The 17,901-nt window shown below is 31.6% G+C and overlaps 3 protein-coding genes and 1 long non-coding RNA gene across 7 annotated transcripts; 2 read left to right on the top strand and 2 right to left on the bottom strand.

The window, feature by feature from the left end:
• Positions 1 to 723: 723 nt before the first annotated feature.
• Positions 724 to 1,222, bottom strand: LOC123010086. The gene is made up of 2 exons (XR_006413075.1): positions 1,023 to 1,222; positions 724 to 961 (listed from the first exon to the last, which is right to left on the bottom strand). It is a non-coding gene; the product is annotated as an uncharacterized LOC123010086 (long non-coding RNA).
• Positions 1,223 to 6,102: 4,880 nt separating this feature from the next.
• LOC123009520 (major facilitator superfamily domain-containing protein 9-like) lies at positions 6,103 to 7,789 on the top strand. Its single transcript, XM_044405898.1, has 4 exons — positions 6,103 to 6,280; positions 6,325 to 6,456; positions 6,507 to 6,636; positions 6,822 to 7,789. The coding sequence occupies exons 1-4, from the start codon at positions 6,230 to 6,232 to the stop codon at positions 7,733 to 7,735; spliced, it is 1,227 nt and encodes a 408-aa protein (XP_044261833.1). The 5' UTR covers positions 6,103 to 6,229; the 3' UTR covers positions 7,736 to 7,789.
• A 10-nt stretch (positions 7,790 to 7,799) lies between these two features.
• LOC123009521 lies at positions 7,800 to 16,759 on the bottom strand. Of its 4 annotated transcripts, XM_044405899.1 has the most exons (6): positions 16,312 to 16,398; positions 13,164 to 13,613; positions 12,988 to 13,119; positions 12,818 to 12,941; positions 12,563 to 12,772; positions 7,800 to 8,522 (listed from the first exon to the last, which is right to left on the bottom strand). In XM_044405899.1, the coding sequence occupies exons 2-6, from the start codon at positions 13,209 to 13,211 to the stop codon at positions 7,828 to 7,830; spliced, it is 1,209 nt and encodes a 402-aa protein (XP_044261834.1). In that variant the 5' UTR covers positions 13,212 to 13,613; positions 16,312 to 16,398; the 3' UTR covers positions 7,800 to 7,827. The 4 variants fall into 4 exon arrangements, with proteins under 4 accessions (XP_044261834.1, XP_044261835.1, XP_044261836.1 ...); XM_044405900.1 differs by lacking the exons at positions 12,563 to 12,772; positions 12,818 to 12,941; positions 12,988 to 13,119; positions 13,164 to 13,613 and adding exons at positions 16,059 to 16,268; positions 16,482 to 16,610; positions 16,647 to 16,759 and having other exon boundaries at positions 16,312 to 16,435; XM_044405901.1 differs by lacking the exons at positions 12,563 to 12,772; positions 12,818 to 12,941; positions 12,988 to 13,119; positions 13,164 to 13,613 and adding exons at positions 16,059 to 16,268; positions 16,482 to 16,597; positions 16,647 to 16,745 and having other exon boundaries at positions 16,312 to 16,435.
• A 46-nt stretch (positions 16,760 to 16,805) lies between these two features.
• LOC123009522 (transmembrane protein 267) lies at positions 16,806 to 17,631 on the top strand. Its single transcript, XM_044405903.1, has 2 exons — positions 16,806 to 17,190; positions 17,239 to 17,631. Exons 1-2 carry the CDS (start codon positions 16,888 to 16,890, stop codon positions 17,575 to 17,577), a joined length of 642 nt encoding a protein of 213 aa, XP_044261838.1. The 5' UTR covers positions 16,806 to 16,887; the 3' UTR covers positions 17,578 to 17,631.
• Positions 17,632 to 17,901: the final 270 nt, after the last annotated feature.

Raw genomic sequence — 17,901 nt, 5'->3', positions numbered from 1 at the left:
CAATGGAAAAGATTTATAGTTGTGGTTTATGGGTTCAGCCTCTAAGGGTCCGCGCTGTTTATTAGGAGGACAATCTTTTCTACGCTGATTGTACCATTATTTAGTTTGTCGAGAAGTTGTGAGGTAGTTTTTCTTTTCTAGTGGTCAATAATTAATCACTTTCATTATAGACCAAATGCAATAATAAATTAGAAGTGGGTAAATACTGATATTGAGGGGTATTGCATTGATACAAATACAGGGTGCGCCAGAACTCGCGCCCCAGTATAAATAAGATACCAGGAATATTGAAAAAATGTTTAAAAAATTCTTTCTATAAAAATTTCGAAGTTATGAGGGTTTAAAATTTGTACTTTGACTCTATTTCTGTTGGAAAAATACTTTTACAAGTTTTTTAGCTACAGGGTAATAGAAGAGAAAACAAGAAAGCTGTATCTTAAATTGTAACTCTGTTTAATGTTATTTGTGGCTTTTATTGGCACCTTTACTAAATAATTATAAAAAAAAAACTTAGGTGTACAAAGTGTTCATAAATGATTGAAGGATCAAGTTGGCTTTGAAATAACCTTTGAATGTGCCGTTTTATAGAATACTGAATACTGATAACACAAAAATATTTGGCATGTGACAGTGAAAAATTTTAGATTTACTGCATTTTTCAATTAACTGTTGCAGCTCTACATGGAGAACAAGAACTACACCGTGACAAGAAGAACAAATAAGCACCTCGTAAATATTTTATTAAAATTCTAACAATTTTAGTGTTCACTTAGCCCATTATTAACACTAATTATCACAAAAATATTAACACCAGAAATCAGGCTCAAATCATATTGAACTCGCCACTTTTCTTTTGATTGAAAAAAATGTTCTCTTTCACACTATTTAAATATGTAATTACGAAGTGATGGTAAAATAGGGGGCGATCGCATTAAGAAACAGTACTTCGTACATCTTACATCTGCAAATCATTTTTAAATGGTCTTTGGGCTCTAAACAACACTTTGTAATTGATTACATACCAAATTTGTTTAAAAAGTGTTCATTAAAAATCCTCTTGAAACAGTGGACTCTCGCGCCGCACACACGATCTACCCATTTCCAAAAACTAAAAATTTTTGCTTTCTTTTCACAACACGCTTTCACTCAAGTATCCCTTTTCACCTGGGACCGTTTATTACAGTTTTTCCACCGTTTTATTTTCTAAGAGACACAATTTTGAAATCTGTAACTGTCACATGTCAAATATATTTTGTGTTATCAGTATTCAGTATCATATAAAGCGGCACATTCAGAGCTTGATATTCAAAGCCAACTTGATTCTTCAATCATTTACGGACATAGTGATTATAACTAACATTAAATAGAGATAAAAAATGTGAAATGTCAAAAATGACAAAATAATAAAAATGATCAAAAAATGATGATTTTAATAACTAAATTTATGATTTACCTTCAAAAAAGACCGTTAACTGTTCTATTATTATACTCCAGCAACTAATTTCAGCCCATTTTGTCGTTTTATCTTTCGACTTGTCATTTTATTTGACGTTTCAAAGACATACGTTTTCAGATTCCAAGATGACTCGATTACAAACTGATATTATATCAGTAAGTATTATCATTACAAGTACTTATTGAAGTATTTCGAGATAAAGTCAAATGAAAAAGACGTAAACTTCCTCATGCCCGGAAAAAATAAAGCAGCAGTGTCATTCGGTTGACATTATTATTAGATAATAACTTCACTTTGAAATTATCACTGATATGTTGTATTCAAATGAAAAGTTAACCTTAACTTGTTGATAGAAGAAGAAGTAGTAAGAAACGAATGTGTTTTCTGTTTCGTATTACCTAACCTAAATTTTAATAACATTTGACAAATGACATGTTATCAAAATTTTTATATTGTTTCGTTCAGTTGGGGTTTGGTTCTTCCCTTGAGTTTTTTGACGAGTAAATCAGCTATATCTGAACACAAATTATTTATTATTTAGTATTGAAAAAACAAGCCTAAGAAATTTTCAGAAAAAACAATTTTTTTGTAATTTTATAAGATCACAAATTTTCATACGCCTAGCGAAGTGTTAAATGTCATATTAATAACTTTCAATATGACGGTTTGTTCACAATCAAAATTTCATGGATAGCTTTGACAACAAATTTAAGAAAACGCTTGTTATTAAAAAACAGTTTAATTTAATATACAGTATGATCCCGGATTGGGTTAACAAGAGGAAAAAAAATATATTTGATTTTACGCCAAAACTGCAAGGAAAAAACATTTTTTGCTTTACCTGAAACGAGCAAATTTATAATTAAAACTTCATTATTCTAACTTAGTAGAAAGAAAAGTTTATTTTTCTCTGCTTTTTAAGTCCTATCACATTCGCGGTTTTATTATTTTGACAATTATGTCACTTTGACAAATGAGTTTACGCAAGTTAACTAACAAAAATGTTTGTGAAAAACATAATTTTAATAAATAGGAACTCAAAGAAACAGCTTTAAGATAAAAACCAGTCATTTTTAACAAGAACTATCATTATTTGAGTAATAAATTAATTGTCAAAGTGACATATAGTTGTCAAATAAATAAAACCGCCAATGTGATAAGACTTAAAAAGCAGAGAAAAATTATTCCAAAATCAAGAGAAAAATGAACTTTTCTTTTCACCGAATCAGAATAATGAAGTTTTAATTACAGATTTACTCGTTTCAGGTGAAGCCTCTTGTAAACTCAATCCGGGTACATACTGTAGTGTGTTTTGTTGCAAATAAAATTCCTTAATTTGGAAAATAAACATAAAAGAAAATGTAAGAAAAAAAGTCATGAAAATTTTTAAGGCATACCTGATTTTTCAAAACAAAAAAATTATTTGTGCTTAGCTATACCTGATATAGCAACATTAACAAATTAATGAACAAAATACTCAAACCTCTTAATGAAATCATAAAGTTTATTGTCGCATCAACAAGAAATTACTCCCTAAAATGTAGGGATATTCGAGAATAGGTTGTTATAAATTTGGTTAAGTTGGTTTCTGGTGACAAACAAAAACAAAAGATATCGTAACTAGTCTCAAAATTTAGGTTGTCACCTGTCAGCTTGTGTGGATAATTTAATTGATAGTTGACATCAGGTTGACAGAAAACGTCAACCGTCAACAACAAGGAGTAACCAACCCTAGGCATTCAAAATTACTTCTGAAAATTCTGAAAAACGTAATTTTCCTAAAAATTCAAAACCTAGGTCGTAATTTCTTGTTAACAAATCTTTATAAACAAACATCACGCATCAGTATCGGAATTTGTGTTAAAATTTTTGAAAGTATTTATTAATTTAACTAGTGCAGTTAGTAGTGCAAAATGGAGAATTGTGATGGTCTACAATGTACATACCTCTGTAGAAATTGCTGAAGCAGCGAAAGAAACAATATTGGTAAATTTCAGTAATGTCATGCTTAGGCTCAAAAATAGAAATTTTACTTTACAGCTGAAGGTGTCCTTTGGTCATAAAAATGGTTGTAACGTTTGCGTATAAAATTCTTATAACAAACTTCATTAATCAATATTCTCTCCCTTGAAAACAAGCCGATTTAAAAAAATATATATTTTAGTTTTTTTTTTAAGCTGGAACCTCGTTTCAGTCATCATCAAAGTCGTCTATTGTGAAACTTCCTCCGGTGTTTCTTTTACGCTTCATAGTTCCGCACGACTCCTATGTGCATTGCCGGTGCATGTTGCATTCCATGTGTCCACCGTTTCCTCGCCGACTGGATCCACGATTCTGCTCTAAGTCGATAAAAATTGACATACTGGAACATAACGGAACCACTTGGCACTGGTTAATGTATGCACGGTAAAATTTTATAGTAGTCGCGAAAAAAAAAAGGAACCAAACTGCCTTGACCCAAGTCGTAGCAGCGCACGAACCTCATCGTTAATTTTTTTTCTTGTTTGGTGTGCTACTGAAAAAGAATTAAAACGGGACAGTTTTGCGACAATTGCTTGAAACGTGGGTGTTCTTGGAAAGTAGAAAGTGAAACTGTTTCTTTGAGATAGAGTTACAGATGGGTACAAGAGGAACGTCAACGATTGTACACCGGGAGAGCTCTCTGGCTTCATTTAAATTAATTAGCAACATAATCCATCTGTCGGTGTTTGCTTCCTCTTCATTTTTCTGTAAATGTAGCAATGAAAGGGAAATGTCAGATAAATGAGCGAAAATAGACAAAAAACTATGATTTAAGACTTATTCAGATGCCGCAGTGATTGATTTACACCAACACAATTTTTTATTACTAATTAAGATAATTTTATTGATTTTTTTACTAAAAGTAAAATTTAGTATTACCAATCAACCTTCATTTTTGGTCACGAGGTAGAATAATTAAAAAACCGATATTTTGTATAAAGTGTTTTTAGGTGTGAAACGAATAATAAAATGTTTTTTATTAACAAATGATTGTCAGTTAAATTTACATAAAATAATAAATTATTCATAAAAATATCATCTAGTTACGTTTAAAAAAATTCTATTTCCTAGATGGTTTCACTGATAAGACTTTAAATCAAGAAGTACTTTTGTCAAATTTAATTAATTTTTAGTGAAAGTAAAAAGATTTGTAACATAATCCAGTTTTATTGATTAAAAAAATTGTGTTCTATGATCACAAAATTAAACTAGTTTTAGCACTAAAATTTTTTACTACGATGATAAACCTCAACTTTCAATTTTTAGTTTTGTTTAGAAATTTTATTTAAAAAAATATATTTTTTTTATTATCTTTTTCTTATTTCATTTTTTTGTTTTAATATACAGGATGTCCGGAAAGTCGCGCACCTCCGTGACACTGTATCATCGGGGATGCCCTAGACAACAAGAACAACATAAAAGATCTATCTATAAAAATTTCGAAGTTATGAGAGTTTAAATTTTGCACTTTGACTTTCTGCTGGAAAAATAATTTTCCAAGTTCTTTTTGCTACAGGCTATTAGAAAAGGAAACAAAGAAGCTGTATTCTAAATTGTAACTCTGTTTAGTGTTATTTGTGGCTTTTATTGGAAAAATTTTTGTACCTATACTAAACAATTATAAAAAAACATATACAAGATCATCAGTATCATTAAATAGACATAAAAAATGTCAAATTTCAAAAAGTAGATGTCAAATTTTTTTGACAGATAGCATTTTTTAAACATTTTTTTAGAGCTCTGGGGGACTACCACTGAAACTCGTATTAATACGAGGGGACTACCCAATTACTCTCTTTCATGGAGGTGTGCGACTTTCCGGACATCCTGTATTTTTATTATTTTTATAATTTGATAATCAATTATTGTGATATAGTAACCACAATGTGGCTTTTATTGGAAAAATTTTTGTACCTATACTAAACAATTATAAAAAAAACATATACAAGATCATSAGTATCATTAAATAGACATAAAAAATGTCAAATKTCAAAAARTARATGTCAAAWTTTTTTGACAGATAGCATTTTTTAAACATTTTTTTAGAGCTCTGGGGGACTACCACTGGAACTCGTATTAATACGAGGGGACTACCCAATTACTCTCTTTCATGGAGGTGTGCAACTTTCCGGACATCCTGTATTTTTATTATTTTTATAATTTGATAAACAATTATTGTGATATAGTAACCACAATGTGCAGTTCACACAAGATTTTGTGTTTTCAACTAAAGATGTATCTATTACAAAAAAAATCTATTTATAGACCTATTTATTTTAATAAAAAAATTATTTTTTTTTAATTTATTATTATAATATGTATTAATTAATTAATCTTAAGTACGATCCAATGTTAAATACAAATTTTAAATCACGGTTTCTCAATAAAATAAAAAAAATAAGAGTAATTGGTTCTTTTTGGGAAACCTAAAGAATCATTATTTTGATTATAGATGTGTTGGGCAGGCAACCAACTATACCCCATTTTTTTATAAATAAATTTAATGCATTCTGTTTTATAAATTCAGTTAATAAATAACTGCGTATTTTCGTTTCACGTTTTGATTATTTTTAAAGTAATGTCATTTTAATTTTGATAGCCCATTGTCAAAACATAACCTAACGAAAACATAACCTCTAATTTTTAAATTATTCCTTATCAAGTCAATTATTTAATCCTTGACGTCATAACTCAGCAAAAATAATGAAGCACATGTTTTGCTTTATTTCTTACATTACAAAATAAATCGGAATGTTTAACAAGAACAAAAATTTAAATCTAGTTTATGCACTGTCTTTTATGGTAAGTAAAGAGAATTTTTCATGCTTGCTTATTTCAATTTTAAGGACTTGTTTGCTGTGGGTCTCACAGTGCCCCTATTTAGCAACCATTTACGAGAATTAGGGGCTTCACATTTCACAATCGGACTTTTAAATTCCCTATATTCGGGGCTTCAAGTCATTTCAGGCCCAATTGTGGTAATAATAACAATAAATTACACCAAAAATTCAACCAATTTTCTTTTTAGGGCAGTTGGAGTGACGTTAGGGACCGGAAGTCGGTTTTACAAATCACATTACTGCTATGCAGTCTCGGATACATAGCTCTGGGGCTCACAAACTCAATTTTATTTATAGCAATTGTTAGAATTTTGTTAGGTAAGTCTGCCTTTGTCTCACACCCAATGGTGGCCGAGTTTCCAAGCCCACGTGACTTTTTAGAGTCACGTGTCTTTGTCTCGCATCCAATCGTGGGAGAGTTTTTGAGGCCACGTGACTATTTAGAGTCACGTGACCAGTTATTTGACCAATCACAGTCGTCTAATACAATTAATTTATTACAGGGGTTACAAAGCACACTCAGAGTATTTGCAAAGCAATTATAACTGATTTAGTGCCCCCATGTGACCGCGCCAGCGCGTTGGGCCGTTCGACAGCCCTCGGTTCGCTCGGGTTTATAATCGGACCAACCCTTGGAGGGCATTTAATCGAGCTAAATAACGGTTTTTTCTACGTTTGTAGTTTCACAAGTGTGCTTTTTATCGTCAATGTAGCCTTGACTTCTGTGATAAGCGAAATAAAGGCACCAAAAAAGGGCCAAATTAACCAACAAAACCCCATTTTTACAAAACTTCGATACGAATTTAACAAATCTATAACGGACATGACCGAAATCGACTGGCGTGCCTTTTGGGACGTTTTTCTCCTCCGGTTCATTTTCGGTTTTTCGGTCACAATGTATTTTTCCCAACAATCAGTTTATTTGAAAGAAGAGTTTCAGCTGTCGCAACGCCATGTTGGCTACACAATTTCGTTTTTCAGTGCAACTGGAATGGCGTCGGCTTTTTTGCTACATTACATAACCTCATATTTTTACAAAATGGACGATTCGTGCTTGAAACGTCTGACCCATTTTTTTCTTTTAATGACTTTAAGTCTCATTTGTTTGTATTTGGCGCCAAATTTTGAATTGTTTTTGGTGATTTTGGTCCCGTTTTCATTGAGTTGTACTATTTTAAGGATTGTCAGTATGGAATTAATGTTGAAAAAGGCTTCAAGTACTCACAGGGGGTCGCTATCGGGGACTTCAAACAGTATTATGTCCATTGCTAGGTTTGTGACTCCGGTTACGTCGGGGTTAATTAGTGATAAGTTAGGGGGGCACAGTGCTATGCTTTTTTCAGCTGTTTCGCCCCTGGTGGGGACCTTAGTTTCACTTTGGATGAAACTTAGAACTGTTGATAAAAAAAATGACTGATTGTGATCAAAATCATAGTAAAGTTGGGGTCTCGCGGCATAGCCGCGAGACCCCCACACAAATATTTTATTAGTAAAAATTTATTGTTACAGTTAGTCTTGTTTGATTCTTGTTTCCGTTTCTTCTTCTTCCCTTTCCTCCTTCTTCATTAACCTCTGATTCATCAAATAGACACAAATCACCATTGGTAGCAATGACAGCAATTTAAATCCATAACCTCCGAAAAACTGACACACAATTCCGAAAAAAATCGGCCCTATGACATTCACCAAATAGGCAATGGTGTTTGATGCTTCAAAAACATCAGGTTTCGACCTCAAACCCAGAGCATCATCATTCAACAACGAGTTTACCAACATAAAGAAGAAAAACATCGGAATTAGAAGAAACAAATAGCACTCATAACTGGGGGCGTAGTACAATCCCGGAAGGAGAAACCCGGAAATTAAGAGACTGTGCTCGAATAAACTTTTCTTGTCTTGGATTCTCTCCTTGACAAAAGGGACCAACATGGACGTGGCAAAGAGCCACATATGTTGATAAGCAATTGAATAACCAATGACCACCGTTCCTAGATTATAATTAAAAACGAGCAAAAAGCAAAAACGGACGAAATAAATTGAGAATGTTGTGGTATAGGCGGCTTGGAGCAATATACAGTCCCAGTGTTTCCTGTAATTGACAGTTTTGAGGTTTTTGAGGCGTTGGTAGCAGATTGAGGGCATTTGCTTGAAGTGGGTTTGGGGGCGCTTGATGTCGGTGTCTTCGTCCACGTATTGCATCAAAACTGAAAATGGTTTCTGTTAATTTCTGTTAAAACTTATAAACCAAAGGGCCATTCTAGAAATTTTTAGTGCGAGAAAGAGATAGATAACCAAATACGTTTCGTAGAAGATGGAAAATTATTGATTTTACAATTTTTTTTAAAACAATTTTTGACAAAAATTTTGAGTAATCGGTGACCAAAGCTTCAAACTTTAATTTTGTAAAAGTCATTTGGTTCAAAATGCGACCATTTTGTTCAAGTTCAAGCCCAAAATTGGACTTTTTCAGTTGACATTTTTTTGACAAAAACAAAAATCATCTTATTTTTTATTCTTTTTCACTTCATTTCTTTATTTTTGTACCATTCTCTTAATTTTCAGTTTATGATCGTCATTTATTTTCAAGTTTGACTACTTCGTAAGCTTTTACGATATAGGAGTAGTTTTTATTTGAAATCAGCGACAATTTATTATGTCTGTTATTACAAGTTTAAGTTTTATAAACTTGTGAAGAAGGAATACTAAAATTTAATAAAATTAAATATTAAATTATAAAAATTTAAAAAAAAAAAAATTTAAATATTGAATTATAAGTATTAGTTTGTTTTTTTCTCGGTAACGGTGCAAGTTACGAAAAAGTTTATTGAGACGTTTTTGTTGTGTATGATCTAACAACCCGTAAAATTTTTCCTATTATTTCAAAACCACCTATAGTTTAACATATACAGGGTGTTTTACAACTTGGATGACGTAGCGATTATACATATTCCTGGAGTCATTCTTGGTCTTTGGTAAAAAGTGTTTGGTTTTTAAAACATCCTAAAAAATACAAAAACGAATTTACGTGTCTAAGAATTAATGTACGTATCTCAAATTGAAATTTTATTACTTTTTGAATTGGCACCAAAAGTGGACAATTAATAATGATTTCCGTGTTGAACAGGGTAATTTCGAAAAATGTAGAGAAATTTTAAGACAGGTTTTAGGACTGCGGACCAAATTTAAACTTACTCAGCAACTAAATGTCTTTATATTTTAGTAAATAATAAACTTTTATAGATAGGGCAAGTTGAGTTATTTTTGCATCTTTCGTCCTCCACTATCACGTCTTAAAATTTCTACACAATTATTAAAACACCCTGTATCTACGGAAATGTCAAATTGAGATTTTTTGTAGTCTTATAGCACACAAATCAGTTTAATGCATTTATTATTCAAGTAAATGTGTTTTGTAATTAGTGATTTCTTAAGAGCAAGTAACAATAAAAAATGAATGGGTGATGTACTATATACAGGGTTGTTAAAAAATAGTAAAATGTTTCCGGAGGTAATACAATGAACAAAAAAGTCTTAATAAACAATGATCCGCAAAGTAACGGTTTCGGAGATATCAAAGATTATTCGTGTTTTGAAAAATTTATTTGCAATCTGTAAAAAACAAAAAAGAGAAGCTTTTAGTTGAAATTCTAAAAATTTTCACATTCGATATCTCCGAAACCGTTACTTTGCGGACACATTAAAACTTTTTTGTTTATTTTGGTCTATTACCTTCTTGAATATTTTACCATCTTTTTTGAACAGCCCTGTATAAAGGAATATTCGTGTTTTATTGATTTACTTTCTATTCGCTTTATAATAAAATATTAAAAATATATGGTTATTTCTCCTATTAACTAAAGGATTTCTTCATTAGCAACATAACAGTTGTATGAATTGGATCATAATTGCATAAAACTTATGACAGGTATTGAATGATTTTAATTATTTTAGCACAAAATTTAATTACAGATGATCATATGAAATTCATCAAATTTATATCAAGTGATGTTTTTCAACCACTCCCAGTTAAAATATTTCTAGGCGTACTACTACTTTAGTAGTTTTTTTGGAAATAGACAAAACTGTTGTTTCTCTGCGGTTACAATAAAAAAAAATAATATACTAATTTTTCAATTGTTGAAATAATAAAGTAGGTCAAAAATAAATGATACTATTTTTGCATCTGTTTCGAGCATCTTCCAGAAACTTGATTATTCCGGCAATTTTTCTCAAAAAAATCCAAAACTGCAAAATTTCGTTAAAAACAGGCCAAAAATTCAAGGAAATATACCAAAAACTGTGTTATTTTTACATTTTCCCATGTTTTTGACATAAAAACAAAAAAAATTGACAAAATCCGTTTTTACAGGCTAAAAACTAAATCGAAATTGATGTTATTTTTTAGCTTATTTCGTTCGATTTACTTCGTTTTTGAACCAGTTGGCAACATACGCCTAAACATCACAAAAAATTAAACAATTTCAATTAATTATTTATTTTGTTTGGTTTATAAAATTTAACTGATTTTTGAGCAAAATTAAGACGAAGATACGACGAGAAACTACAAAATTTGGTCGAAAATGTTTTAAGAACGTTTTTGTACTAAAATCTCAGTCGCGAAACTTCGCTAACAAACCAAAAAGTCAACAAATTAAATCAAATAGTATACTATGTTATTAGGAGTAAAAGTAATAGTTTATGTGGCGAAGCTGAAAGTTTATTTCAGCTGACCCACTTTTAGTCCTAATAAAATATACTATTTTATCGCTTGGCAAGTAATGAAATCATAACAAAGCTTATAAACAAACATCAGGCGTCAGGAATTTGTGTTGAAACTTTCGAGAGTGTTTAGTAATTTAACTAATGCAGTTAGTAGTGCAAAATGTCCAATGCTGATGACATTTAGTCATAAAAGTGGTTAGTTTTGTGATGTTGGCGGATACAATTATATTGTTTTTGCATTTCTCAAGCGTTTTAGCACGTTTTTAGATAAAAACGCTAAAAATAAAGCGAAATATCACATAACTATGCCGGAAATGATATAATTTTTGCTTTTTTCAAGACTTTAAGCAGATTTTTAAGCTGAAAAAATTGTAATCTGGTGAAAAACGTGTAAATTTGGGAACTTTTTCAACTCGAATCTGCTGAATTTGTTTTTTTTTGGCTGGTAACACTAGGTTATGTTATACTAGGTGAATAAAAAGTATGGAACCAAACGTTTGTTACTTAAACTCAAATTTTTTTGAAATGTTCTTTTGTTTTTGAGTTCTACAATTTTTTTTTTAATGGTAACCCACTATAACATCATTTTTGTCATGAAGGTTATGATCTAAGGATAAAACTATCTACTTTATATTTAATTTAAAAAAAAATACATAAATTCCAATTGTGTCAAAAAAACATCGCTTAACTCAAAAACAAAACAAAATACGATCACATTTTTTATATTATTTTATTTTATATTAATTATTATTTTATGAAGGCAAATGATTAAAAAAAAAAACGCTTGGTTTCATACTTTATATTCACCAATTATCGTTCACAGAGGTATCATGTGACATATTCTAAATGTCATTGAAAAACTCAATACTGACAATCTTAATGCGTGAAATTTACGATATGGTGCTTCTACCAACTTAACAAACAACATTTTGACAATTGTTTATAAAAAAACGAACTTTATTAAATTTTCTCTCTATTACAACATTCATTTTAGAATAATAACGTGCACAATTAAAAAACTTTGTAATGCCTTTATTGGATTTGCATTTTGTGGACTTTTGTTAGGGATTGCAGTTGCTTTTCATATCTTTTCGGTGAAAGTTGTTCAAAAAAAAAACATTTTCCAAATGATTAAACATTTAAGGGAGTATTGACTCCAGAGTACTATTTACGTATGGCTACTATTGGCATTGGTGGTATTGTTAATTTTTCGTGTATAATTTGGTGTGGATAATCTACTGAAATGCACGTATTACATACCTCATTTTATTTTGTTTGTAAAAATTAAATTATTTTTTTTAGCTAAATAAATTAGTAGTGACAATTAACAATAAAAAACTTTATTTAATTTTATCGATGAACATTATGAAAGAACGGAAATGAAGAGTTTCTGAGGAATATTCCGTCAATTATCGTAAATATGACCCTCACTTTTTTTAAATACTTTTAATCGAGTGATTTTCAGATTGTTAGAGGAGTTTACTCGATCATATCAGTAGTTTGCAAAAAATGAAATACTTACGAATTGCCACTAGTGTGAAAACGGTCGAGAACATTGCAAGCGACGAAAAATCCTCATTGCACAGAAATAAATGTCCCCCAAGACAATTCCCAAGGGCGAGCCCTGCAACCCTTGTCCCTTCAACTAGATTAAAATACTTAATATGTGTTTCTTCCGGTGTCAGTTTTGCAACGAATTCTTTCGCACAAGGCACAACCTGATTAAATAGAGCTACACAAAAATATTAATTGTGGAAAATAACCGAATTAAACTCACCATAACTCAGCCTGCACCCCACAGTCACCCACAAAGTGTCCCGAAAAACAAGAGTGAAGAAGACCAAAAAGAGGGAAAAGAGGCAAAAATTGAGGGCGTATTTTTTGCCATGCTGGAAAAGTGCCTAAAACCCTTGTCAAAAATTGAAAATTGAAAATGACGTGACTTACATTAAACTCTTTTGCGATTGATTGTGAGAGGAAAATAAAACCGGCCAACCATCCCTGAAGGAAATGCGTCCCACCCTCGATGGCAATATGGCGCGACAAGGGGGCTTGAAGGATCCCAGCAGAGAGGAAAAACTGGGGAAAATAGCGCAAAATGTCACAATTTGAAACCCACTTACCAGAAACACGGACAGTAGGACCAACTGAACGTTCGAAAATCCCATCATTTCGATTATTAATGAGAGAAAAGCTGATAATTAGAATGGTTTTTTCATGCTACAATGAATTTCGTTTCGATACTCTTGACTTGCCAAGGGTATGAATTTGACGTTTCCGTCGTTGCACAAGTTTGATTTTTTTCGGGATTTTTTGCAAGAAGGAGCCTTGGGGCTTGTGGGGCGCCTTTCCAAAGCATTGTGCAGAACCGGACTTGTCAAAAACGAGGCCTTGTGACAACGCATCTGGCTTCACTCAACCTGATCAGTGTTGCCAGATCAAAAACATAAAATTCACCCTCAGATCCGAGTTGGAAAATCTTGTTTTCCGCTTAAACTCTTGAAAAAAACCAAGCTTTTCGGCCTAATTCTGTGATTTTTCGGGTTGTTTTCGACAAAATTTTGCGTTTCTAGCTGAAAAACGTGCTAAAACACTCGAGAAATTCAAAAATAATGTAATCTTAGACTTAATTTCTTGAATATTTAGTCTGTTTTAACGAAATCTAGCGAAAAACCTGAGATTTTAGTACAAAAACGTGCTTAAAAGCATTTTCGGCCAAATTTTGTGGTTTCTCGGCTTATTTTTGCTCAAAACCAGTTAAATCGAGTGAAACAAACAAAATTACATCAATATATTTGTGATATTTAGGCGTGTTAGGACAAGATTTTGCAAAATAAATGAGACTCTGGTTCAGAAACGAAGTGAGTCGGGCGAAACAAGTTAAAAAATGATATCAATTTCGATTTAATTTTGTAATTTTTTAGCCTGTTTCAATGCAATATTTCGAACTTTTTGTGTTTATATCTTTCAAAAACATCCTTAAACACTCGAAAAAGACAAAAAAAACGCCATTTTGGGCTACTTTCATGAATTGAGGCTTGTTTTTGACAACATTTTGCAAAATAATTTGTTTCTAACTGAAAAAGCATTCGAAAAAACTAAAATAAGTTGTCATTTTCGACTCTCTTTAGTAATATCTTGTAAAAAAACAAATAAAACTATTTTTGGCCAATTTAGAGGTTTTCGATTAGCAAAAAAAAGGGTTTTCAGGTTAAAAATCTGCTTGAACTTTCGAAAAAGGAAAAAATTATATCGTTTTCGGACTAATTCTGTGTTTTTTGGCTTGTTTTTAATCAATTTGGCGAAATAATTGCGTTTTTTGTTGAAAAACATGCTAACATTCAAGAAATGTGCTTAAACACTTAAAGAGTAAAATAACGCCATTTTTGGTCGAATTTGTTGAATTTTTGGATTGTTTTTAACGAAATCTTGCGATATAATTGTGTTTCTAGCTTAAAAAAGTATTTGAAAAAGACAACAATAAATTGTCATTTTCGATCCTAAAATCTTGTAAAAAAAAGAAACTATTTTTAACCAATTTTGGTGGTTTTTCGACTTGACGAAATAATCAAGTTTCTGGTTGAAAACGGGAAAAATGATCGAAAAACATTTTTTCCGCAGACCTCTCTCCCCTCTTTAAGGAAGAAATTAAATACTGGGTGACTATTAATGTTTGTGACAAAAAAATGCATTGGCAACACTGAATTATTGGTAATCCAGTCGCCCGTCGCAATTGAATGACAATTGCTTATAAAGGTTTGATGTTTGAATTTGAAAATCAACGTTGCCAAACTAAAATTTTAAATTTGACACCAACTTGAGGTAAAAAATCACAATGATTTACAGTCACGCGGTATTTACATGTATTAAAATAACATAATTATATTTCAATGTTTGCATTTAGGTGAATGTTAGAATGAAACAACAGCATGTATTAAAAACATTTATATAAAAATGGTAATAATCAAAGAACATTATTTTTTTATTAAGTTTTAATATTTTTTTTACCCCACTCTTTCAGAATGTTTTGCAAACTACTTTGGAGTATATTTGTAAGCTCAGGGAAGCAATTTGTTACGAGGAAAAACCGATTTTTATGTAGCTAGTTTCAACAAGTTGGAAATCTACATTTTAAAACATTAAGTTTTACTTTTCTATTTCTCGATAGATGGCAGCCTGATTAAAGGACACTACACCAGGGTCAACTAAGAATACACTGCAAAAAACATACTAAACAGGATAAAAGTAAAACACCTTTAAAAAATATTTTTTTAATTCTAAAAATATTTCCAAAACTGAATCACGCAAGAATTTCTTTTTTTGTCGGGAATAAAAACTTCATGCTGCACCACCCTAAAACTACGATATGTGGACAGCGATATACACAATTTAGTGATTAAATCCTGTCAACTGTCAGTTATGTTTATAAAAATTTAAAAAAAAGATACGATTAAAACACGAAGTGAAAGAGCTGTTAATTTAAAATCACCTTCAACTACTGACAATGAAATGAGAAAAATTACAATAACAGTTGTAGGCAGTGCTGCCAATCGTGAAATTAAAATTCACTATTAGCTGCTAAGTTCTAAGTTGCACCAACATAACATTTTGACAATTGATTATTAAATAAAACAGACTTTACACGTAAATTTCCCTTTTGCTTAGAACATAATACAATTACCTAAATCTAGGGAATATTCCTTAGGTGTAGTTACCCTACAATTATGTTTTAAATTATATAAAAATTTGTGTTATGCAACCAGCATTACACACATAAAACTTCATGGATTATTTTGCTTATTATAAGCATTTTAAATAAATTTTAACTAAAAACTTGTGAACAGGCTTTTTGTACAAATTTCCTGGAATTGCAACTTGTTAAATTATGTTTAGGTCAAATAAAAATTTGACGGGTTATGCAACCAACATTACGCGCGTGCACACTATGGGTTATTTGGTTCATTTTTACACATTTTTTCGACTAAAACCTTCCAGAATGGCCTTTTTAGCGCACTTACGCACAGTACTGAGGGTTAAAACACTTGCAAACAGCGCATTTAAGGTCAATTCCATAGTACAGGCATAAAGATAACTGCCCGAAATGACTCCAATCAAAAGACCACACATGTAAGTTGTCTCAATTAAATTAAAATATGTAATTTGCGTGCTTGGGGGCTCACTTTTTTCTAAATATTCCTTCGACAACTGGGATATTTGATTAAAAAGAACTTGACAAAAGAATAGAGCAAAATTTAACATAAAAGCACTTACCGGAGACTAGTTTGCAAAAAAACAATACCCACACGTCCCAGTAGAAAACAACAGTGAAGAAACACAAATATTCTACAAAAAGACACAAGTGAAGTGCTTGTTTGCGGCCATAAAAGCACTCATCCTGGACAAAATTTTAGTTTCATTTAGTAGAATTGTGTCTCACTCACGAGGAAATCCTTCGAAATTGAGTTAATTATAAAAGTTGAAGCTTGTAGAAGCCCTTGTGTGAAATGTGTTCCTCCAGTTTGGTGCATCTGGCGTGCAAGAACAATTAACAAGCCGACTGAAATGTGAAACTACAAGAATTACGTATTTTGTGTGCTTCTACACACCAGGAAATTCACAATTACGACCAACTGGCCGCTGGAGAGTGCCATCATTTTTTGATTTGATCAACTTTCAAATTTTGATTACCGCCATTTTTATCGTTCAGTACACTGTTCCACTCACCTTTTCGTTTTACATCGAATGTTTTAACGCAACGTCCGGTACACCGGACCACTCTAAAACGTCAAACTGACAGCTAAGTGTGAGGTTATGTGGCGATAATAATGCCCCAATTTGTTTATTTCAATGTTATTCACGTGGTTCCACCCAACTTTTATATTCAATACTGGTAATTACGTCACAATTCTTCTCGCTTTAGTGTCAGTAACCGGCGATTACGTCGTTTCTCACACCAAACTGCACCTCTTCCAAGCCCTCTTTGACAATGCCACCCATGCCTCAATTGGGGCCCTTTCGTGGCTTTACGTTTGCATTAATTTTAAAAACCGGTCACACTTTCAAAGTTTGATCGAAATCGGGTTATGTGCTGGGGTTGCCTCTCTAATTGATATCGATCATTTCATCTCAGCCCGATCTATACATCTCAAGGTTTGGCACAAGTTATTTTAACATTTTGGTATAATTTTCCTGTTTTAGGATGCTACAAGTTTGCAGAAACGGCCACCACTTCACTGCTCTACGTTCCCTTTCATGTTTTGTTTATTATTTTTGATGTTGAGTTATTTTTTTCAAGTGGAGGTTTGGAAGAGAGTTTCTTTGATTGTTTTAACAGCTTTTGTGAGTCATCATACGAGAGATGCGACAAGGAGAGGGTTCTGGTTTTATCCCTTTGGGGCAACTCCTCCCATTCCGTACTTTTTGTATGTAGGGTTGACTTGTGTTTTACCTGTACTGGTTTGTGGGTTACACAGATTACTGTGGATTGGGGACGCTGGACCCAAATTTACTTTCATAAGTAAAGGGGCTGTGATATAGAGGATTTAAGTTAATTATTTTGTTTATTTGAATGTAATAAAATTAAGAACTGAATGCGTGTTTTTTTTTATTTTAACACTTAAATAAACACAGTTATGAACTAAACTGAATTTTTCATATAAAGAAATTAAAACTTCCAGTTTGTTTCATAATAAAAAGAATCTTTATTACGAGTATTTCGTTCTAATAACTTAGCGTTTTACTGGTTGCATAACCACCATGTTTTTTATTTTAATACTTAATTAACATAAACAAAATTACAAATCAAACTGAATGTTTAAGATAAAAAATTAAAACTGTTTATTTTACAACAAAAATAGATAT

This window comes from Tribolium madens, unplaced genomic scaffold (genome assembly GCF_015345945.1).
Source record: "Tribolium madens isolate multiple individuals breed KSU strain unplaced genomic scaffold, Tmad_KSU_1.1 Scaffold_7;HRSCAF=85;Tcas5.2_LG10, whole genome shotgun sequence".
Classification (NCBI taxonomy): Eukaryota; Metazoa; Arthropoda; class Insecta; order Coleoptera; family Tenebrionidae; genus Tribolium; species Tribolium madens.
Note: the sequence above shows the minus strand (reverse complement) of the source record. Positions and strands in the feature narration are given on the sequence as shown.

Bases quoted from the DNA above. Each gene is read 5' to 3' on its own strand.
- LOC123009520 (XM_044405898.1), top strand. From the start codon at position 6,230: ATGTTTAACAAGAACAAAAATTTAAATCTAGTTTATGCACTGTCTTTT. The intron at 6,281-6,324 runs GTAAGTAAAGAG...TTCAATTTTAAG, and splicing joins TTTATGCACTGTCTTTTATG to GACTTGTTTGCTGTGGGTCT. The intron at 6,457-6,506 runs GTAATAATAACA...TTTTCTTTTTAG, and splicing joins TCATTTCAGGCCCAATTGTG to GGCAGTTGGAGTGACGTTAG.
- LOC123009521 (XM_044405899.1), bottom strand. From the start codon at position 13,211: ATGATGGGATTTTCGAACGTTCAGTTGGTCCTACTGTCCGTGTTTCTG. The intron at 13,120-13,163 runs GTAAGTGGGTTT...TATTTTCCCCAG, and splicing joins TCCTACTGTCCGTGTTTCTG to TTTTTCCTCTCTGCTGGGAT. The intron at 12,773-12,817 runs GTGAGTTTAATT...ATTTTTGTGTAG, and splicing joins GGGGTGCAGGCTGAGTTATG to CTCTATTTAATCAGGTTGTG.
- LOC123009522 (XM_044405903.1), top strand. From the start codon at position 16,888: ATGTTATTCACGTGGTTCCACCCAACTTTTATATTCAATACTGGTAAT. The intron at 17,191-17,238 runs GTTTGGCACAAG...TTCCTGTTTTAG, and splicing joins CCCGATCTATACATCTCAAG to GATGCTACAAGTTTGCAGAA.